This window comes from Podarcis cretensis (genome assembly GCF_951804945.1).
Source record: "Podarcis cretensis genome assembly, chromosome: 5".
NCBI classification, from domain to species: domain Eukaryota; kingdom Metazoa; phylum Chordata; class Lepidosauria; order Squamata; family Lacertidae; genus Podarcis; species Podarcis cretensis.
In genome coordinates, this window is record NC_137174.1 from 88,324,618 (window position 1) to 88,349,156 (window position 24,539).

Sequence of the window (24,539 nt, forward strand, 5' to 3'; positions counted from 1 at the left end):
AGAGGGAGGGGGGAAAGGAGGAAAGAGGAAAATGAAAAATAATTACCTTCATGGATGATATTTCCCCCTTAATAATTGCACAGTCATGCAAAGATAACATATTTTGGGTTTGAATATTAATTAGAGAAAAATTCAAATTAGTTCCAGAATGCATTGCCTATCTCGCTCTCGGAAAATCAATTTTAATGTAGAAAAAGAACATTTGTAAACAGTTTTCACTGTGGCAGGTCTGCGCCTTGCATGGGAAGAATAAAGGCATTAGGCAAATTATCTCCAAGATAATAAGAAAATGAATTTTAGTTTCTCTGAAGGTCATATCTACACCCACTGGAGAGTTTGTTCAAAGCTTGGAGAATTGGTCTAAATTTAGGCTGTTTCAAATGTGGATTATCCAGATATAAGAGACAATACACAGAGTATAATGAAGGGGCAAGCAATTTATAATCCATTTATGAAGAACGTTTATGCAGCGGAGCCTGGTCTGTTAGGGCGATTGGGTCGCTGCCCCACCAATCTCAGCTGACCCCAAGCTGGCTGCCTTTGTTCAGCCATTCCAAGGGGTAACACTGCTTGTCAACTCCCTTGTCTTCTTTTCAAAGGGCATTCACACTGCACAAGGGATTGATCCAGGGACACATTATCTAGTCAACTGCGCAGAGAGCCTTGTAGCATTCAAGCTGCATGTGCTTTGTATGTCTCACCCGTATCCTACAGCTTCTATGCACAAAGGGTCTGTGTGCAAAGTTTGATTGGTGTGGAGACACGCAGGGTGGATTTGATTTAAACTGTTGTATTGTGGGAAAGATGGGCGACAGACACAGCTCTTTTAAGCAACAGCTCTTTATTACAGCAGTTAGCACTGCTCTAAGTCTCTCTGAGCAACAGTGAAGCTGGCTGCCTTATATAATGCTCAATAACTTGTAACGGTAACGAATTCCAACTAACTACCCAATCGGTGAAAGCAACTCTCAATCCTTCATTTGCATACTGGTGGCCCAGAGTGAGAACTGCAGCCAGTCTGAATACATAACACAAACCAAATTGATTTAAATCACTAGTCAGTAAGATTTGATTTAAATAATTGTTTTACAGAAAGAGTCATTCTTGCTGGTATAATCTTAATATTTACAACCAGATGAAGGTTTCATTTTTGGAATAATAAATTAGTTTTTACAGTTATATCGAAAAATACTGTTTTGGTTATACTATTAGAAATACATAGACAGATAATTATGAAATTATTGTGAGGTTTAATAAGTTAGCTGTTTATATTTGGACAACTTTTCTGCTGTACTTTATTGGAAGGAGAAAAATAATCATTTCATTAATAACAATTTAAACAATTTATTTAACTAAAACAATAACATTATAGCATATGTATCCATGTTTGGTAGCTGATGTGGTTAAACGGTTGTTGTTGTTTTTTAAAAAAACTTAGACTGAGTTTTAGCACACATAAAAACTTAAAACAAATCCTTATTTCCTGATTAATAGCCTTTGGACTACAATGCAATTTAAATAGAAAACTATATTTTGAAAGATTTTTTTTCCAAAAGCATTTTATTTTAAAAATCCAATTTAAATTAAAAAAAAAATCTAATTTAAATTTAAAAAATCATATTTTTTAAAAAAATCATTGATTTTTATCCACCCTGCTTCCACATATTGATTGTATTCAGACTTAGAATGTATGAATATATAAGTAATACAGCAATTTTATATGGTAAGGAAAGAATTCCATGGAAGGGTAGATGGGAAGTCAATGGATATGAGAGATTTGTTTTGAGTACTGTCTAAAAGAATTTGTAAAATCTGAAAATTTAATTAAAAGGGAGAGGAAGAGAGAGAGAGAGAATATGTATGAATAGAGCTACTCTTAGGGATGGGTGAATCTATCAGTTTTGGATTCACTCAGTTTCTCATTCTTCCATTCTTAAATTCAGTTCATTTAATTTCCACATCAGTTTGTAATTATTATTATTTTAATCTCACAAGAAATAGTCAGCACTTTAGTATGAATTTCCCATAATATTGTTGGAAAACAAGCCTTCTTCGGGAGAGACTGGCTCCTCTCCCAGGCTCCCGGCTTGCTTACCGGTGATCTGCCTCTGGCTGCGTTCCCAGACAGACCAGGGAGATCTTGATATAGGCGACATCTCCCAATGTGGGAAAATGCACACCCCCTCCCTCCTTGCTTCCCAGCAGGGAAAGGAGATAGACAGAAATATATTTACATCACTTTATTTCTGACTCTGTAGTACTACAGAAAACATGTTCGAACACTTCAGACTCCTTCCAGCAAGAGACAAATACTTCCTGTACATACGCAAGAGGAAGGTCTCAAATTACACACTTCACAAAGACTTTTCCAGCCTGTGAACTTCCGGGAAAGTTCTTTCCCACAGCTAGCCATATCACATGATGTCAACAAGCTGGCTGTCTGCAGCTGCGATGTTCTCATATTGTAACAAATATACCGTACATATTTTTGTAAGCAGTTTTTGTTCAGTATAATTGTTTAATCGCACACTGGAAATGGTGAATGCCTTTATGTATATTGCTAAGGGTTTAATGCTAGAAAATTCCATTGGAGGATACTAAGCTAGAAGAGAGCTCTCTAGCTGGGTTCATGATTAACTCTGCTCTGTTTTCTCTTTTTTTAAAATAATATTTATTAAAAATTTTAAGGGTTACAAAGAGCAAAAATAAAAGCACCATATTAAACAAAAACAAAACAACACATCACAATGAGGGAAAAAAACAAGAAAAAACACACACAACTAATCTTCCCATATCTTATCTTTCATTTGCTTGTTTCCTTGACCTCCTTACACCTCCCTTTTTTGTATTCTAATTCGGTTAACTATTTCAGCAAATCCTTTCCATCTTTTCCAATTTTTGTTCTGTAATTTATCTCAATATGATGTAACTTTACTTTCCCTCCTTTCACCAATTAACAGTCTATTTTTTCCTAAACCCTTATAACATTTCTGCTAAAACCACATAACTTCATTCCAACATCCTTCTAACATTCATTAACTCTGCTCTGTTCTCTGCTCTTTTGCATGAGTGTTTAACCTTAGCTCATGTGATTAAGGTATTCCATTGCAAATCTTGATTTTGAAAGGGAGTTGGCTTTTGGTCTCTTGTTCCTAGGCACAGTGGGAGAAGGATGTGATAATGATGCATCCCCAGGAGCTGCATAGCCTTGGGGGGTGGAAGCGTTAGAATTCCTGCTCCATGATTGCAGTCATGGGGTTGTTGTCTATCACATGACAGTGTATGTTTTGACTCCACAGAGTGGGAAGTCACGGAGACAGGATGTCTGTGTTACTGTGTTCCGTGAAGTGGGACTATTGTCCTTTGTTCATTCTCTCTTTGCTGTCTGATGCTAGAGGGAGAGGGAGCCATGTTGCAGTGCTCCGTGTGTGTTTATATGTAAATAAAGTAGATTAGCCAAAATGCTGAGTTGCTGAGTTCTGTTACACAACTGCGCAAACGCTTCGGATCTCTAAGTGTGCTGATGTTTCTTAGCATCAGACACTGTGATGTTCGGGCTGAAGAAAGCTTTTGAAGCTCCTGAACGAACAACCAGGAATGAGAGAACATGCCAGTCGGGCATGTGTCTCTGCCAGGGTCCTACTTGAGTGTAGGATGAGCTCCTGACAGGGGGACTGGGGTGGGGCAGGCTAATGTAGGCAATAGGAAAGACAGAGCTTTGATTTTTTGCTCTGATCATAATTATGTTATATATTTAAGAAGAAGGACCTATGCTTGAATATGCATATACAGTGGTACCGCGGGTTAAGTACTTAATTCGTTCTGGAGGTCCGTTCTTAACCTGAAACTGTTCTTAATCTTAAGCACCACTTTAGCTAATGGGGCCTCCTGCTGCCGCCGCGCTGCTGGAGCACGATTTCTGTTCTCATCCTGAAGCAAAGTTCTTAACCTGAAGCACTATTTCTGGATTAGCGGAGTGTGTAACCTGAAGCGTATGTAACCTGAAGTGTATGTAACTCGAGGTACCACTGTACTTTATACAACTTTATGGATGCATCATTGATTGTTTTCTATCTGTTTTTAAAGACGTTCTGGTTAGTAAAGCTTTGAATAATGGGTCTGGACAATTTTTATTCCAAAATGGGCCAGCTTTTATGTATCCAATTGCTTCATGCTGTGCAATATTAATATCTGCAATATATACACATTTTTGAAAGCAACCTCCCCAATATAACGCATTTGCACATGCTGTTTTCATTAATATAGACATTTATGTGTCCAATTTATCCCATGGTATGCACTTTTGCACACATTACTTGTCTGGAGAACTGCACTGCGAAATTTGGAGAAGTTTGTTTCAGTTTGCATATTGTTTCGCAAAGGGCAAATTAGGTAGGTTTGTCTTCACAGGCAAGCAGGATCAAATTTCCTCTCCAACCCTAGTTACTCAGGAACATGTTTGCCTTTCATTAAGCAGCAATGCCTAATGACATGGCACGTTAATTGGACCGCCTTTTTTTAACCCAAAGGCCAGTTTAACAGAGAGTGCCCTTTAGTAGAGACAAATTGACAAAGGCGAAGGAGGAAGGCAAAGATTTTTACCCTGGAATGAGTCTCTGAGAAATCTCTGTGTGGAACTGAGAAATTACCGCTAGCCGTTTTACTGGCAGACTGAACAAGACAGCATTTCGGCTCTCAAGGTCACTCTTGGGCGATGCAAAATTGCTTGAGAAATTATGTGTAAATCTGAGTAATGTTTCCAAAAGCCGAGACAATTGTCTCTGCTCGGGTGGAATGGAAAGGCTGAGGTAATTCAGTATTTGTCTTCTCTTTTGTAATGGACACAAACAGGTACTTTGGCGCGCATTATGCCACTTCACTTTCGGGAGAACGCTGCCTCGGATGAAAACAGCAATTTGATCTGTTGGCCCTTCTGCAATACGTCCTGGAAATGAAATCGAGAAGCAGGTGACCTGCCTTTGCTAACCATTTCACAGTGGAACCTATCGGTTAAAGCAGAAAGCAAAGTGGCTTTATGTCTAGAAAGGGAAAAATAGGGTAGAACAAGGAAACAAAGAAAAAGGCACCAAAAACTGAGGCGGGTGGGGGCATGTATTTATAACAGGAACCTGCTGCCTCCTCCCAGATGTTGCGCGGTGAGTTCCCACCTCCCACCGGAAGAAATAAAGACACAAGATACCATAGTTAAGGTTAATGGGCGAAAATTGGCCACAACTTTATTGATTGCAGGAAATGAGTGGTATTGGCCTAGGCATTGGTCCTAATCAACTAACTGGTTTCAGGCTGTATGCCTGAGAGTCTGGGAAGGGTTAACACCAGCAGGGGGAGCCCTGCTGATGCACATCAACTAGGCACTCCCCTGGGGTCACCGCTCAGGGGCATGCCTTGGGCCCTGGCCTCCCTAGGCTTCGGACGGGGCCACGCCCCCAGAGTCCTTTACTGGACTACCCATTGCAACCGGGGGAGGTGATGGCGCTCCTCCCCCCATCCATCTACATGACAATACCCTGACCAATGCCTCACCACCAAACCGTGAAAGTTGTGACGATTTGCTATGAGGTAGGCGAAAAAACCAAATGGCCAGTTCCAATTTGCCAAGTGGAAAAATTCCTACCAAGCCCCTTAACGGCAACCAACCGAAGTCCATAGCAAGGTCAAAGGAAAACCTTAAAGGGAGGGTGGGTGGGAAATTCCCCAGCCGATCGGCGGCAAAAGAGGGAGCTCCTCTGCCGCGCTTGCCTTAAGAGCGGCAAGCCACGCCCCCTGAGCCAGCCGATAGGCTGGCCAGGGGATGATGCGGCAGAGGAGAACCCTGTAAGCATGGGGCTGAGAGCCAGCTTCTGCGCGGGTGTTGTGGGTGGGAAGCCCGCAACCCCACCTCCTCCCTAGGGTCAGAAGTGGCTTTACTGGATTTCAGCTCCCATTATTCCCAGCCACATGGGCAATGGCCAGAGGATGATGGGAATGGTAGTTCAGCAACAAGTCCACAGGTTCCCCTATCTCAGCTGGGGCAGGCAGGTGGCACAACCCAGTCAACCACGTGCCCATTGGGACAGTGGAACACACTGGGGCTGGCGGATTAGTCTTTTGGGGTACTGGGAAGGAATTTTTCGTGCTACTTCACCGTCTCTGCAATCCACATCTGTAGAGTTTAACTGGACTTGACTCCCAGGCAGGGAGGAAATCATGTCAGCAAAGTCTTGATAACACCCACAGTCTGAGTGACCTGCAAACAGTGATTGTTTTGGAGGAAGCCATCAATAAAAGGTCTCCCAAAGTGGGAAAGCAATAGACAAGATGCTGGTAAATATCACTGCTGAGAGTACAACCCATTCTTCCACCCCATGTATGTTGCTGCTATTTGCTTTGTCATCTTCGTGGATTTGTGTGTGTGTATGTCTCTGTGCGTGTGTGCGCTAAAGTCTTCATGGACATAACAAATCCTGGGTCCATAAATATTTCAGGGTTGGAACAAGGGGAGTTTTCATTTTTAAGAGCAAGTGGTGCTCCTCAAAGTGTGTTATCCATACAGGACGACTTATGCTTCTGTTGGTGTAATGTTTTCGGCAGATTGTTCATAATCTCCACAGCAGATTGTCCACAGGAAGGGATGTTGGTGTTGCAGATGGTCGCTGCAAAAAAACTCCCTCTTTTCTGCATCCACCAAACCCCTGAGAATTCTAGCACTGCAATGTATGAAGCAACTTCTCCTGAATCTATCCCTAGCATCATCTACTCTGCCTGGCAGTGGTTCAGGAAGATGCCCTGAAACATGATGTGGCCTTCGTATGGAGCCCCCGGTCGTCTCACGGACTATTGACCCGTACACCACTAATCCGCTGCCACCAACCAGGTCCTCCCTGGTAAAATCACTTCAGTCTCAGTCAGCTTTTCAATTCATAAAGAAGAGTGTATTTTATTTCAGACTTAAAACAAAACTATTACAGCATTCCAAACAGTGTTCCTCTTTACTTTCTTAGTCTTATGTTCCTCTCTCTATCTCTGCTACCACCCCACACTCACGGACCAATGCCCTGTCTCTCTATTACCAACTGCCCTTCCCAACCAGCCAACCCACTCAAACCAACCAACTACCCACCCACAACTCCCAACGAACTAACTCTCAGAACTAGTTTTATAGACCCACTGACTCCACCCCCCTGGGTCCTGTCTGTGCAGCCTATTTAACTATTTCCCCTCCAGCACTCTCTCATATATGGTAATGTCACACATGAGGACCTGTGTAAAGTATGTGCTTTGCTGCTTAGGTGCTGCACCTCCTCTACAAAGCAAGTTTCTAACCCTCATGATAGAATCATAGAATTGTAAAGTTGGAAGGGACCATGAGGATTATCTAGTCAAACTCCCTGCAGTGCAGGAACATTTTGCCCATTGTGGGGCTTGAACCCATGACTGTGAGATTCGAACCCATGCTCTACCGACTGAGCTATTAACAGATGCATGGGTGTTGTTACTATCTTCGAAAGGTTCTGATCACCCAGAGATCCTCAAACTTTTGACAATATAGACTCTGTAAGGTGCTGTCAAAGTGATCAGATCAGACAATGGTATTGAAAAAGCTGTCAGTGTTTGAATTCCTCACCAATGGTGTCCCTGTATCGGGAAATTTTTGATGTCTAATGTTTTACAAATTTTTATGTGCTGGGTGGCTGGGGAAACCCAGCCAGATGGGCGAGGTATAAATAAAATAATAATAATAATAATAATAATAATAATAATAATAATAATAATTATAACGCACCACCACAAGTTATTTGCTGTGACAAGCTGGTCTTGCCCCTATTTCTGTGCTTTTTGGTAAGCTGGCTAGCTGGTTTCTGGTTTTGTTTCCTGTCTAATACCTTTCCCATACGACTACTCCTTGGGCTCATAGGATTAATTGCCTCCTCTTCTGGAGAAGAAATGTTCCCCCTCCTGCTTTCCGAGCCTGCCTGTGCTTCAAGGGCAGGGGTCGGCAACGTGTGGCCCATGGGCTGGACACGGCCCATGAAGACCGTTTTACCAGCCCACGAGCCACCCCCAAACCTAGCCTCCCCCCCTAGTTCCTGCTGTGGGTCTGGAAAACCCCCAGCTTGCTCTTCATTTAAAAGGCCAAACTCTCTTGCTCCCCACAAGCGCCTTTCCAGACTTTCTCCTGCGGCCTCGGCTTTCGGACTGGTGGTGGTTCCTTTCTGTTCTTAATGGTTACACTGTTTTCTTCATCATGAATGTTAACCTATCCTGAACTCTGGCAACAGGCCAGGAAAGCAGATAAATGCATCAAAAATTGGTGTTAAGGATGTCCAGCATCTTGGAGCTCTCTCTCTCCTTCTGCATTAGCTTTCTCCTCCCCAGAGACTGGCTCATTTATTTAAGAATCCACAAAGGAGGGCAGTCTGTAGAAGACTGAAAGACTAGGATCCCTCCCACTTAAGAGAATAGGATCAAGCACAGATTATTTTTGCTCTTGTGCTAGAGTATTTTGGTTAAAGACTCTCCTCCCTGAAAGAGAGGGGAGTGGTTGTGGGCGGGAGCCTGAGCACCGCCCAGCAGGGGGGCATTTGCCCCCTGCCTCCAGCTCACCTGGCTGGTGCTCACGCCCCCCTCCTGTGGCCATCCAACCAGGTGCCACGGAGGGGGCGTGTTCAGCAGCCTTTTGCTGCAGCACTAGCCTCTCCCTGGCCTCATTCCTCATCGTCGTCCCACTAGGTGTGGCCATCGCCTATGCCTTCAATGTTTAGGGGTATTCCGTTAAAGGAATCTGGCGGTCGTGTATTCTGTCCGATGCCTGCTTGGCGGGAGGCCATGGCACGACCCTCGGTGACAGCAGGAGGTGAGCCTATAGTTGGATCAGCATCAACAGGCTCCACCTACTGGTGAATAAACCCACTTGTTTCGATCCAATGCCTAAGCCAATACCTTTTCATTGCTGTAATCAATAAAGTTGTGGCCTTTCCTAGCCCATTAACCTTATATCACGTGTCCTTGTGTCTTCATTTCACTTCGCGGGGTCGGGTCCTCGAACCACAAAGGATACTAGATATTATTAAGGACATAATCAGATGTGATATAACTTTGACACCTAAGCCATCTCTCTTACGCCTTTTGAAAGGCATAATTAACAAGCAAGATTTAGAATTAGCCACGGCTGTATTTACTGCAGGGAGGCTAGTGATAACTGCCAACTGGAAATCTTCAGAACTGCTGGGTAAATTATAATGGCACACTAAAATCTTGGGCACAGCATTGCAACCTAAACGTGCTTGCTATCAAGGGAGAAAGATGAGCTCCTTGTTGAGGCCACTTGGGCCTCTGTAAAATGGGGAACAACAAACAGCATTCCTCCAGATGATTACGGATCATTGCCTCTACCTGGTACCAATGATACTCACTGGTTTGCTTTAACAAACAGCAGACTAGCGTGGAGCAACAATGGAAAGAACAGCGGAGATTTTTGCTTTCTTGTTTATATGTGAGCATGCAATGCATTCATTTACAATACAAATGCAGATTTTTTAAAAAAATATAAAGTTTTTGTGACAGAAAAAGAAGTAAAAACTAGAAAAAAAACCTTACAACTCTTCATGAATGAAGAGAAGATAAAGGAGTTGCTGAAGGGCCGAGGAGATACCCTCCAACATTTCTCCCAAGAAAATAGGGGTGTCCAGTGGTATCTTTCTCTGGAAAAAGAGGTGCAGGAACTAACCACGAACACTTCCCTCATTCTCTTAGAATGGCAATGGTGCCCACCTGAGAGGTGACAGAGCTGAGTTCCGGTGAGTTCCAGATGGAAAAAAAAAGTCCTGTGGGCATCCTATTCCATACCCTCCAGCATTTCTCTGATGAAAACAGGGACATTCTAATGAAAAGTGGGACATTCCTGTTAGGATATAGTTCCGTTCCACCTTAAAAGGAACAGGCATGACTGTTGTGTGTCACGTGCCTGTTTACTCCCAGCACAGGCTTGCTGGGAACTTCCGATTGTATATTGCTTTTGCGATGCTGCTGTGTGCTTGGACACAAAGGGAAGCAGACATGTTTTTCCTTTGTTCCTGAACTATGCTGAATAAACGCCTGTAAATAATGCTTACACTTGTCTCTGTCTGCCACTTCCGTTGTGAGAAGTTATTCACTCTGCTGACTAGAGCGTGCCAAGTCTCCCCGGCAGCATCCCAACAATTCCATGATCAAATCAGGAACCAGGAAGGCTTCCTTAAATCTGGGACTGTCCCTGGAAAATAGGGACACTTGGAGGGTCTGAGGAGATAGGGGGGACGGCGGAGGATTTCACATTGACTCAGATACTTATTTACCTGCATCTCAAAGAACATGTTTCTAGCATGCTAGAATATGAAGCAGCCTCTGTTTCTTTTGCCCTCAAGTCTTCTCTCTACACAGGATAGACCTGGACAGGCAGCCATGACCGATTCTCTCATAGGCCTCAATTTCCAGCACTTGTTTATGCGAAAGCTGTTGCAATCGATCTATGCTCTGTTTAGATCACTTCTCTGCATTTTCCTGGATTTCCTTGAATAATTTTATGTGCATTTAATTAGGGAGTTTTTAAAGTGGCATGATATGTCACCCTCATGTCTATGCAAGTTGTATAAGATGACCCGAAGCTGCAGAAAGCGCTTTGCTATTTTGGAAACTGGGAAGATGTCAAGAAAGAGACCGAGAGATAAAGTGTTCCCCAAGGACTCAGGTGTACCCCAAAGGAGCATACTGAGCTGTGTGGCAGAATTCCCTGGGGGAATAATGAAGTTTCCTGAGAACGGCAGCTGATTCCCCCCACCCCGAGGTAAAAAATAGCTCTCTTAGAACTGTCAAGCTCAGAACTATCAGTTTCCATCAGTCCCAGCATGTTTGGCCATTGGACAGGGATGATGGGAAATGTAGTCCAAGAGAATTTGAAAGGCCACAGTTTCCTCAACCCTAGATGGCTGCTTACACTCTCCAGTGGGCCAGAGGCTGAAGTAGGTTTGTAAGCTAATCATCATCATCATCATCTGTTACCTGGACAGGTAAAAATGGCTGTCAATCAATGCGTGCAGGTTAATTGCAGAGAACCTCATGTTGCCTTTTTGGAATGAAAGTATATACGGTTTGTCGGTAGCATATTTTAAATTCTATGTTGTGCTTTCAATTAGATCACATCCATAACCTCTTTAGCAGTCATGGTTTCCCCCAAAGAATCCCAGGAAATGTAGTTCACCCTCCAAGGTCGTAAAATGTTGGATTAGGTCAGTTTAACTGTATTGATTGATTGATTGATTGATTATTACGTACCGTTATTGAAACTAATTGTAATTATGGCTAACACGTTTTTTGAATTGTAACGTTTACTCTGGCTCATCTGATATGCTGTGAAGTATAGGTGGGTTCCCACAAGGCAAGGTACAGTGATAACAGCAAGAACCTTTATTGAACTAACAGAACTGGACAACAGGGGCACAGCAGCTGCTTATATACATTTCTGGAGGCCTGGGCCACTCCCACTCCCAATGTGATTGGCTGTCTAAACTTCCAAGCTGCGAATCACGACTCAGAGTTCAATGGCCAATGGCAGAGACCAAAATCCTGAAATGTTCTGTGATTGGACATCATGCATCGAGTCAGAACACAGGAGCTCAGAATCCTTAGTCCAGACTCAAGCTCAGGCAAACACAGACCACTGAATACATAACATGTTGTGCGACATTTTGGGCATAGTAGCATAAATAGGTGATGCTGGAACATGATATCCCATTGGAATATCTGAATAGTGGCCCTTATCCATCCTCTGAGCTGGGATCCTGACTTGGCTTACTCCCAGTTCCTTAGAGAAACTCATGGTTGAGGGTCTTTTCTGCAACGGTGCCTTGGCTTTGGAATAGTGTGTGAAAAATGCATTCTTACTGTTATTATATCGCTAGGCTGTTTTTTATTTTCTAAGGGTGAGGGAAAAGAAACACCACAGAGCACCCATACCTTCCCATTCATCCCATTCAATGAATAAAACATTGCATGTACAGTAATAGTTGAGAACTTCTGGCTTATCTGCTGTTTTATGCCTCCTCTAATGTAGGTCACGTCACATATCAGCTTCTTATTTGGGTTCTTAAATGTGTTTAATAACTTCAGACGGCGGACGTATTTTTGTACACGGCGTGGTTATTTTAAAACTGGCGTTGCGGAACGGCTAAAAATACATCTCGTGTGTTCTGCTAAGCTCTAAGAGGCAAAGCCACGGAGGCTTAAGAGATTTATTTTAAAGTTCAGGAAGTGTTAGATGCTACAACAAACTGTAAGTGTATTATTTCGCAGGAAAGGGGATCCAGACTTAGCTGTCACTTCGACCTCGCAAGGGAGATATGTGCCCAGAGGCAGCTTTCCCATCAGGAATTCTCTGTTGCATCAGGAGTTCCCTGTGCATCCTAAGACATTGTCTCAGGCAGCCTGGGGATTGTTGTACATGCCTGGAGAATTTAGGGGTTGGCCATCTTTTTAGGACAATGGGCACGGGTGAATGCCATGGGTATCACCACTTCTGGCCACTCCCACCCAGGGATTGGGGTTAAAGTTGAACTCAGCACACAGGGGTGGGGGTGGGGGGTTTAGGAAGTGGGAAAGAGCATCACTCTTCCAACTTCTTCCTTCATGGCAATGGCTAGGGAAGTGTCTCAGAGACTTCTGGGGCATCAGGAAACACTGCAGGGGTGTTCTTGCGCCTACAGGCACCAAGCTGGCAACCTTTGCTGCAGGAAGAGCAACACATTTTTACAATTTAGTGACACCTCATGATCATTAGAAAAACACACAAGAGTGTAGACATGGATGTGTAGACAGTTTGGAACAGGAGTGGCAAATCAAACGTACTGTTTTGCTGGTCAAGTAAGAGCACCTGGCATCTATATAAGGCGTGGCCAATCCAGAGGTGCCATACTGCCAGCCAACTGCAGGGTGATGTTGTACTATTGTCACTAACATGTGCAGCATTATCATTATTATTATTATTTACTAAATTTGTATACCGCCCTTCATCCACAGATCTCAGGGCGGTTCATAACATAAAAATACAATAAAGGTAAAGGTAAAGGGACCGCGGACCATTAGGTCCAGTCGTGACCGACTCTGGGGGTGCAGTGCTCATCTTGCTTTATTGGCCGAGGGAGCCGGCATACAGCTTCCAGGTCATGTGGCCAGCATGACTAAGCTGCTTCTGGCAAACCAGAGCAGCGCACGGAAACGCTGTATACCTTCCCGCTGGAGCGGTACCTATTTATCTACTTGCACTTTGAAGTGCTTTCGAACTGCTCGGTTGGCAGAAGCTGGGACGGATCAACGGGAGCTCACCCCATCGTAGGGATTGGAACCGCCGACCTTCTGATCGGCAAGTCCTAGGCTCTGTGGTTTAACCCACAACGCCACCTGCGTCCCCAATACAATACAAAAGCACAAAATACATGATAAACAACAACAAAAAACCCTACAAACAATAACCCCCACCCGTTCCCACCAACAAATTTAAAAGGGCTTGAAGAGGAACTTTCCTCCTGGTGCTTAAAGGTTTGTAATGAAGGCGCCAGCCACACCTCCCTAGGGAGGCCATTCAGGGAGCCACTGCAAAAAAGGTCCCGTTCTCGTGTTGCTACCCTCCCGACCTCTCGTGGAGGAGGCACAGGAAGAAGGGCCTCAGAAGATGACTGCAGGGTCTGGGTGGGTCCATATGGGGAGAGAGTCAGTCCTTGAGGTATTGCGGAAATTTATGCACACTTTACCGTAGTATATGCAACTGCACTGTGAAATCTGGAGAGGTGGGGATTTTGAAGGATGGCCTTGTTTCGGGCTCGTGTCTTGTTTCTGGAAGTCTGAATTAGGGCAGGTTCACCTTTAAATGCTGTCCAAATCAAATTTCTCTCTCCCCCTTGCTTCAGGCCTGCAAAATCATCCTAGCCAGGGAAAGTCTAATGCGATGTAACCTGGCAATGCACTGTGGTAGGAGGCCCCAGCAGTCCAGCTAAAACAGCGATGACCAAGAGGTTACCTCCGAAATCCAAACCTACTATTCAGTGGGGGGGTTTATGAATGTCTGCTGAGCTTGACACACTGCATGGCACCTCCAAGGCACATCTAAATTAAGCGTGATCGGCATAGCTGCTTGTGTTCCCTCTTCCCCCTTTCCCTCTTCCTGTATAGGTGGGCAAGGTGCTTGGCTGCTGAACAGTGGTATAATTTCAGTACCCAAGGAATAGGATTTAATAGAAGGATGTGCCCGTAAAGCAGGATTTTGCTCCTAGCGCTTGGAGATGCATGTCACCAAGCGGGTCTGCAGTCATGATCCTCATCAATTTCACACTGCTGCCAGTGTCTCGCAAATAGGGCTGCTACTTAAATGCTTTGCTCCTTCTCTCCCCAAGGACGAAAGGATTAGAAGCTCTTCTCAAACAGAGGCTTTTTTAAATAAGAGGAACTCAGAAAGAGACGGCTAAAAACAAGGGAGATGGACAAAACAAATGGCTTTGGGTTTGTCAGCGCTGGCCCCATGTCAATGATGCCTTCAGAACGAAGCCACCGCCTTGTACTTTGGTGTGCGCTAGGGCCTTAAAGTGACAGAGTGGATGGGAGAAAGACTCCCCAGAAGGGAGTCCATGAGACCCATGATCAGAGTTGGCGAGCAAAATTGGCAAAATTCCACAGCGTGGGCTCTCTCCTATGTCAGTAGTACAGTGGTACCTCGGGTTAAGTACTTAATTCGTTCCAGAGGTCCGTACTTAACCTGAAACTGTTCTTAACCTGAAGAACCACTTTAGCTAATTGGGGCCTCCTGCTGCTGCCGCGCCGCCGGAGCCCGATTTCTGTTCTCATCCTAAAGCAAAGTTCTTAACCTTAAGCACTATTTCTGGGTTAGCGGAGTCTGTAACCTGAAGCGTATGTAACCTGAAGCATATTTAACCTGAAGCGTATGTAACCCGAGGTACCACTGTACTGCAGGCTCGCTCAGTGGCGGCAACAACAGCAGTGGAGAGCACAAATGCTCTGATGGAGCTGCATTTAAAATGTCCTACAATGCTTTAATGTTTTCATGTGGCATTGTGGGAACTTAAAATGGCGGCTCATGGACCTATCAACTTGGTGTCTATCAGTTAAAGGGGAGAAGCAGAGGATGCAGTACCAGCAGACCCTGCAGGGGTCTCAAGACCCTAACTGCTGCCCTAAGGTGTCTTTGCTGATGCCAACCAAGCCTGCCAAATAGTGAATTTCTAATGGTCTTCCTTTGTGCTCTTTCACACCACTGTCAGTTATCCTAAGTCATTCACCTCCCATTGCTTTGAACAAATGGTGTCCTTGCTCAGCACTCCATCCCTTTCGTTATCTAGCTAGCACAAGCCCCATGCCCACTCCTGGATCAGATGAGTGGTCCTTCTGTGTTAATTTTAATTTTATTGGAATTTTATTTAAAACATAACACAAACACCCCCCCCAATACACAAACCCACCCTCATTAAACGTGAACATAACATACAGTGAGCATAACATACAACAATACAAACAACCAAATAAAAGACTTCCTTTCTCCTGTATCTGGCCTCCTTATTTACTTCTTATAAACTGTTTCCTTTATGGATAATGGTTAAGATTTTTCTAATTATAACTTAAATATCCACAAAGTCTGCAGATGAGTGGTCCTTCTGGTTCAGCACCCAGTTTTCTAAAAGTTGGGCATGAAGGAAATAATGCTCCCATTTTGGTTCTCTAGCAACTGGTAATTCAGAGCCACAAAATCACCAAACCTGAAGGTTTCCCAGTAGCTACCAAACAGCCTGACCTATTATGAATTTATCTAATTCCCCTTGAATCCATTCCTCCCTTGTCTTATGGCAGCAAATTCTGTTGGCATTATCCTTTGCAGTTCTCATGATTTCTAATGGCCTGGTATGGGTATTATGGTGTCAGCATGAGGGCTAAACTACCCTGGACCAATGCAAGAGCATTGCCACGTCCACCTGTGAGGGCACCCACCTGCACCGCTAACCTGGAAGCAACTAGGGCCATATGAGTTCTTGTTGGCTCACTCCATATGTTCCCATCAAACACCATGCTTTTTTGATTAGAATACTTTAGAAAGCTGTCCCTAAGCTGCTAAGCCCTAAATGGCCTTGGCCCAGTATACCTGAAGGAGCATCTCCACCCCCATCGTTCGACACTGGGGTCCAGCTCCGAGGGTCTTCTAGCGGTTCCCTCACTGTGAGAAGTGAGGTTACAGGGTTACCACTGTATTTTAATACTTTGTTGGAAGCCACCCAGAGTGGCTGGGGAAACCCAGCCAGATGGGCGGGGTATAAATAATAAATATTATTTAATAATATAATAATACAAATTATTATTATCATTATAACTGGGCAGAGGGCCTTCTGGGTAGTGGCACCCACCCTGTGGAATGCCCTCCCATCAGATGTCAAGGAAATAAACAACTACCTGACTTTTAGAAGACACCTGAAGGCAGCCCTGTTTAGGGAAGTTTTGAATGTTTGATGTTTTATCACTTTTTTCTTATTAATATTCTGTTGGGAGCTGCCCAGAGTGGCTGGGGAAACCCAGCCAGATGGGCGGGGTTTAAATAATAAAGAAGTATTATTACTACTACTACTATTATTATTATTATTATTATTATTATTATTCCACCTGTTTTCCCAAGCAAAAATTCATTTCCTTCAGGAAAGGGGATAAGAGGCAGCAGATTGTCATTTGCAGCCAGGTATGAAAATCAGCTGTGTTGCTTTTATGGCCTAGAAGTGAGGCCTGCACTGGCTTCTACCCTTCACCCTTCCTCAAGGAAAGATCATACTATATTTCGACTTGGGGAACCAGGAAGGGAACCAGGCAGCATAGGGCACAGTAAAGGCAGGAGGGGACCTCCAGGTTTTTCAATCCCAGATCAAAGGGATTGCACCCCAACCCTAAAATGTAGCCATTAGAATTGCTTACCAGCAGAGCCCAAATTAATATGGGGTGTGGAGGAGAATCGAGATCAGGGAGGGTCAACATGGGGCCATGCAGATATTGTTGGATTACAACTATTGTCCATGACCAGTGGGCCTACTGACCATGGCTAATGGGAGTTGGTCTCCAGCAACATCTGGAGGGCACAACAACATCTGGAAGATGCTCATCTGGCTACCTCTGCACTAGATCAACAGCTTCTTTTCATGTTGGCTTATACCTCTTTATATGGGGAAAGATACCTCTCAGCTGAAGGACCTTTTTGAATCTTACAAAATATTTTGTAATAAGATGTGCAGGGCAAAAGCAGATTCTAGACAATTTTGACAAGGAAAACAAAGCAGAGTTAGAAAAACAAACAAACTCGTAATTAATCAGCCCAGGCAGCATACTAAGCAATGTGATGGATTCTCCATCACAGAAATCTTTAAAAGAGAGATTGTGTTTTGTGTGGTGGTTGGGGAGGAGTGGGGGGAGAGAGAGAGAAAGAAAGAAAAAGAGAGAGATGGAGGATATGCCATAATGCAACCAGGATATTAGGCTTTTTGAAGGAATTGCTTGTGAAATGATATGCCCTGCACATTATGTAGGAGGTCAGAGCAGATAATCATTCCTCCTGGCTGTAAAGTATTTCAATCCATGAGAATTTATTATCTGCCTAAGGCAAAATGACACTATCGCACCCAGAACAACAAACTAAAAGGAGGGGAGCCAGGAGGAGAGGGGAGCAAGGATGGCCTGAGGGTTTTTTAGTGGATTTTTAAAGGATAAAGAGGACCTTTTAAAGGATAAAGAGTGGGTAGCCCATGTTTTGGACTCCAAGTTCCACCCACCACTGGGAGTGTTACCTGTGGGTGATGGGAGGTGAAGTCTGCAACACCTGAAGAGGACCGTGTCAACTTCTTCTGAACTGCTAAATGTAAGCAACTTCCCTTTCTGCCTCTGCTGTGGTTAGAGTTGACCTGGATGCTGTCAGTATGGGAGGCGTTTTTATGCATTCTGCAGGGCAAACCTGGGCTTGCTACTGAAAATGGATTTGACAGGGCCCATCTCCCAGTGCAGAAGGAGATAAGGTCTTCAACTGTCTACCTTTCAAGGTAGCAAACTCCCTAGTTCAACAATGAGATGTGTGAAGAACTACTATCTTTTATCCATCCTGAATCTCCCAACATTTAGCTTCATTGGATGACCTTCAGGTTCTAGAGAGAGAAAGAAAAACATCTCCCTCTATCAACAATCCTCCCTTATGTACCATTTTCCTGACAAGACAGAAGTATTGTTTTTGATGGGCAGGTGTGGAGGACTCCCTGGTCCTGAATGGGGTAACTGTGCCCCTGAAGGACCAGATGCGCAGCCTGGAGTCATTTTGGACTCACAGCTGTTCAAGGAAGTGCAGGTCAATTCTGTGTCCAGGGCAGCTGTTTATCAGCTCCATCTGGTACACAGATTGAGACCCTACCTGCCCACAGACTGCCTCGCCAGAGTGGTGCATGCTCTAGTTATCTCTCGCTTGGATTACTGCAAAGCTCTCTATGTGGGGCTACCTTTGAAGGTGACCCGGAAACTACAGCTAATCCAGAATGCGGCAGCTAGACTGGTGACTGGGAGCAGCCGCCAAGACCACATAACACCGGTCTTGAAAGACCTACATTGGCTCCTGGTACGTTTCCGAGCACAATTCAAAGTGTTGGTGCTGACCTTTAAAGCCCTAAACGGCCTTGGTCCAGTATACCTAAAGGAACGTCTCCACCCCCATCATTCTGCCCGGACACTGAGGTCCAGCGCCGAGGGCCTTCTGGCGGTTCCCTCACTGTGAGAAGCTAAATTACAGGGAACCAGGCAGAGGGCCTTCTTGGTAATGGCACCCGCCCTGTGGAACGCCCTCCCACCATATGTCAAAGAGGACAACTACCAGACTTTTAGAAGACATCTGAAGGCAGCCCTGTTCAGGGAAGCTTTTAATGTTTAATAGACTATTGTATTTTAATATTTTTTGGGAAGCCGCCCAGAGTGGCTGGGGAAACCCAGCCAGATGGGCGGGGTACAAATAATAAACTATTATTATTATTATTATTATTATTATTATTATTATTATTAACTACAAAGGAAGCGAGAAGAAGCCACATATGCTTCTTTGAGATCTTGAGAGGAATGGTGCAATGTATACATAAACATGTTGCAAAGTATATAATCTTCTCAGATATTAATAGCTGGCTACCTGTGGAACATGAGGCTTTCAAGGAGAAATAAGGTTTTAGCTGGGATGTGCATGCACTCCAGTAAACATTTCCTCCAGAAAGACTTTGTTTAGAGTCATAAAACTGTAGAGTTGGAATGGACCATGAGGGCCATCTAGTCAACCGTCTGCAATGCCGGAATCTTTTGTCCAATCTTTTGGTTGATGCTCGGTGGGTGAGCAAGAGACCCCTCCCCCAACGTACGTCCATGTTGATGCTGTTTTATTTCTCTCTTTTTCTGTTCCCCTGTGTGGATAGAGTCATTATATAGGGGACTGGATTAATTATATCTAACTGGGGACAGGAGAACAATGAAGTTATTGTCTAGCGTCTTGATTAGCATGTTCTCTAAGCCATCTATGACATGATGTCGTAGACACAAATTCCTAGCAAAGCAAAGGAGGTTTCATGGTTTCCAGCACCAGAAACCTCCAGCTGAAGCATATTCTGAGAAGGAAGAAAGACTTGGTGTTCTCACCTAGCCACAAAGAGGAAGGAATAGCCCGTGCATGTTAACTTCCCTTTACCATCCAGCAAGACTGACCAGTGAATATGTTTTTTCTCATCTCCCTCTTTCCCTGCTTGTGTGACATAACACAAAGCTTGTGAGTCATTTGGGCCTTCTACTCTGCAGTAGGGATGAATGAACTTACCTATTCGTGGTCCATGTCACCTTTGCATGTCTCCCCCCCCCCAAGTGCCATTCATTTCCCTTTCTGCATTAGTCTGCCATTCAAAGGATGTGTTTAAATACCTATTTTCCTTTAAATTTAAACTGCTAAGGGCTGATAAATCTGTTGGGTACCTTGTCTCCTGAGATGGAAAAGGATCAGCGCATTGGTCTCAGAGGTGTGGATCAGGACATTTAGTTCAGGAATTTGCAAATACTGACTTCCGCAAGCATCTCTACTCTCCACCCTGCCTCTATCCCACCCTGCAGGTGAGAGTGAATAACCTCTGGTGGCAGAGCTCTATCTAAGGCTACTCTCATTGTTTGCAAAGCACATGAAAGGACACCAAAATACTATGCACATTTTTGCCCCAGACCCAACCCCTCCTTATGTAAGGTCTGTGTACCAAAGCAGAGATTTTATCTCTCTCTCTCTCTCTCTCTCTCTCTCTCTCTCTCTCTCTGGGACGCGGGTGGCACTGTGGGTTAAAACCACAGAGCCTTGGACTTGCCGATGAGAAGGTTGGCGGTTTGAATCCCCGTGACGGGGTGAGCTCCTGTTGCTCGGTCCCTGCTCCTGCCAACCTAGCAGTTTGAAAGCACGTCAAAGTGCAAGTAAATAAACAGGTACCGCTCTGGCGGGAAGGTACAGAGCGTTTCTGTGTCTTGCTCTGCTTCGCCAGAAGCAGCTTAGTCATGCTGGCCACATGACCTGGAAGCTGTATGCCAGCTCCCTCGGCCAATAAAGCGAGATGAGTGCTGCAACCCCAGAGTCAGCCACGACTGGACCTAATGGTCAGGGGTCCCTTTACCTTTTATCTATCATCTATCTATCTATCTATCTATCTATCTATCTATCTATCTATCTATCTATCTATCTATCATCTATCTCTATCTCTGTTAGAATGAAGCAGTATCAAAGATGAAATTTTATGGCTGTCTGTAAAATTGAAGTATGAGCCAAGGGTTAACAACCTTGAATTTTTAGCCTTAAAATTAGTCTCGGGGGGGGGGGAGGGGGAGGAAAAAAGCTACTTCATTATAAATACGTTACTGCTATATAATGGCCTCCTGATTGATAAGCCCCGCAGCTACCTTAGCCGGCAGTCTTTTAAGCACCAATCCTTCATTTGGGTCCTAACAGCAAGGTGGGCTCCTCCTCCCTCGCTGGGCCATCAATTTTTACCTGCCAATACAGTTTGATGAGCTTGCTTGTATGCTGCTCACTTCCTCCTGACAGCCAGTACATGTAGTCAGCAACCATGGCACTCCTAACGACGAAAACAGAATAAGCAAGTGAAATAATTCAGGGGGAGGAAGGAGACTGATGAGAATACAGAAATGCGATGCTCGTAGGCTACGAAACCTTTGCAGCCCCGCACCAGCAAGCAGTGGCCCCATGCAAATTCTGGCCTGCCCAGGTGTACCTCTTGCACCCATAGCTGCCATCCCAGAGGCAAAAGAGGAACATGGAAGGAGCAGAAGCTTCAATAATGGTCAAACTCATGCTGGTAGCTTCGTCCAACCATCTCGTCCTCTGCCGTTCCCTTCTCCTTGTGCCCTCCATCTTTCCCAACATCAGGGTCTTTTCCAGGGAGTCTTCTCTTCTCATGAGGTGGCCAAAGTATTGGAGCCTCAGCTTAACGATCTGTCCTTCCAGTGAGCACTCAGGGCTGATTTCCTTCAGAATGGAGAGGTTTGATCTTCTTGCAGTCCATGGGACTCTCAAAAGTCTCCTCCAGCACCACAATTCAAAAGCATCAATTCTTCAGAATAGCACGTACTTATTTTCCTTGGCGAAATGTTGGAGGGCTTGGTGTTTCCTTCCACTTGCCCTACCCTGAGCCAAAGCAGGCTGCTGCTCAGGATCTGGGGCAGGATACCACCGTTCCATAACCCCCTGTCAAAGGGACACTCTCGCAAACTAAGGCAAGCAAGGACTAAGGCACATTACAAATGAAGCTATTTATATTAGCATACATTCATAATTATCAGCCATTGGCAAAAGGATATAGCATGCATTTGGAAACTCCGGGGAGCTGTTTTATTAGGTAACAAAAGTGCGAGGAGGAAACAGCCCTAACATTTCCCCCCCCTCCCCGCAGTTGATGGGTTTTTCCATTTTTATTGTGAGCAAATATTTAACGGTCACTCAAAAATGTTTTATTCCGGCTCGCTTTAAAGTATTTATGGACTCCCACGCATTATATATAGTCAAAATTTCTTCCAGGACAGCAGCTGAATGTGTGATATAGCTCGCTGCTGGTATCGGAGGATATCTCAGTTTGTGGCAAAGTCAAACATAGTTCATCTTTGATTAAATTATGCTTGCCGCGGTGGAGTTTGGGGGTGTGGGGAATGGGGGAAGAGGTGGCAAATCTTGCAACTAATTGAATATGCTTTAGTGCCCTGAGTGTTTGTAACAACTACCACATTTCTCTTATTAGACTGAGAGGATATTAAAAACTATTGTGCAATGGATATTAATGCAGGTTTTAACAGACTTCAGAAAATCACTTTGCTTTTTTATGGCTGCTCCTCCAATACCCCCCCTCTCTCCTTCCCCTCTGGAGATTCCAAATCCAATTAAATGCAGCCAGATGTAATTCCAAATTGTCACTTTAGTCAATTAAACATATAATAATATTGTGTGCCTAATTACTAGCACAAAAAGTTTATTTGTTGATGCTTTCCTATCTGCTTGTCGCTGCCCGTCTCCCTCCCTCCCAGCCCCCCCATCACTGCTGATATATTTATTGCTCCTTGACATTACTGTAAATTGAATTTGGAATTCTCTCCCGAGTTACATGTGTTATAAAACCCTAATCCCAGGCTAGTAGTAATACCATTTTAGAACATGTTTTCGCAAGCTGCATTATGTTCTTAATGAGATATGGCTGAGAGAAAATAAAGGAAGCAGAGGATTTAAATCACAAGCAGTTCAGAGTTGTCTGGGTGTCGTGGGGAAGGCAGGGGGGAAGACGACTGCCGTGATACTCTGTGGGAGGCCCAGCAAAAGATAAATCTATCCTTGCACAGAGGTGAGCATCTCTTGACTTCAGTGCATTGGTGGGAGGGGGCACTTGCTTTGAATCTAATGCTAAAGAGGTTCCACATCTCTCGTGCGACCCACTGGCAAAAATCTGGGGAACTTTGATGAAAACAATGAGGATGTCAGGGGCTGGACTGAGGAGGAATGGTGGCAGCCCCCCCCTTCTTCTGAACCTTCCTAGGGGCAGGAGGGCAGTACAGTGGACGTTTGGGTTGTGAACATGATCCATGTGGGATGCACATTCGCAACCCACAGCGGCGCGTCTGCGCACACACGGGTTGCAATTTAGCGCTTCTGCGCATGCGCGACCCCCAAAACTCGGAAGTAACCCGTTCTGGTACATCTGGGTTTGGGCGGGTCCATAACCCGAAAAAACGCAAACTGAAGCATTTTTTCTGTAACCCGAGGTATGACTGTATTGATTTAGAACAGTGGTTTGCAAAGGGGAAAAACTGGGAAATCATGGCTGAGGAGCAGCTAGAAGAGGAATCACCAGGAGAGAGATAGCTGGCAGATTCAGTGACCTTGGACAGCATTCCTGACCCCCCTTCGCCCAAGACTAGACGGGCGTTGAGAGTGATAGAACACAGAGCTCAGTGGCAATAAACTCATATTACCTGACGTAGGAGTCATGTAGATTAATGTGGACGGAGGGGAAAACCTTTACTGGGAGCAACGCCATTTCTAGAAAGATATGTATTCCCTGCTCTCTGTGATTATTAAAGAAGCAAACTGGTAAGAACGCTCCTTTTGTTTGATCTGCTTATTTACTGCCACTGGGGGACGGATCCTATTCCCCAAAGCCTGACAGAGGACGATCAATGAGCTTCTGGCTTTATACAGAAGAGACCCAGTGCCAGCAGGTAGTTTCTTCGGGCCAGAGCTAGAGGGCCTACTCAGAGCCAGCCCACCAATGATGTGGGGTGAGGCAGCTGCCTGTTAGGATATTTCCGTTCCACCTTAAAAGGGAGCAGGCTTTGTGAGTCACAGAGTCTGCGTATTTCCTGTTCACAGGAAGTTTCTGTTTGTTTCTGCTTTCGTTTTCTCTCTGTGCCTGAGACATCAACGCAGGCAGTCATGTTTTCTTTGTTCTGACCAACGCTGAATAAAATTGTAAATAATGCTCTCCTGCGTGCATCTTTCACTGTGTGAACTCTGCTGATAGAGCGTGCAAGAGCTCTGGAATGTGGGAAGCTATTTCTGGGGCTCATGGCGCTAATTAACTGATACTGCGTTTCTACGAGAGATCGCTGGATCGTCCGGAGACGGCACGGGGCATGATTGCCTTTGTATCCCTGGCAGTATCCCAACACTGCCTTGGGTGGCACCCATGAGAAACAGCACCAGAGAGGGAGAGGAAGCAGCTGCCCTGCTGCTGCTTTGCATGGCGGGGTAGCCATAGCCTCTGTGTGACGTAGAGTGGGGTAGTGGGGCAGTGGCTTCTCTTCCTCCAGGTGACAGCCCTCTCTGGGCAGCCTCGGCGAATAGGCTTGCTGCTTTCACAGCCTAGGTGTGCTTAGTTCTCTTGACAGTGCTGCTCTTGTACCACTGAGGGCAGGCGTGGCAATGATTCTTC

At 44.8% G+C, this 24,539-nt stretch overlaps 1 protein-coding gene across 1 annotated transcript in view; it reads right to left on the reverse strand.

The window, feature by feature from the left end:
* SPATA16 (spermatogenesis associated 16) overlaps positions 1 to 24,539 on the reverse strand; it is a 168,721-nt gene that overhangs the window by 46,622 nt on the left and 97,560 nt on the right. The window contains exon 5 of the mRNA XM_079977989.1: positions 21,098 to 21,182. Coding sequence (XP_079834115.1) covers positions 21,098 to 21,182 — 85 coding nt within the window. The remainder of the gene's footprint in view (positions 1 to 21,097; positions 21,183 to 24,539) is intronic.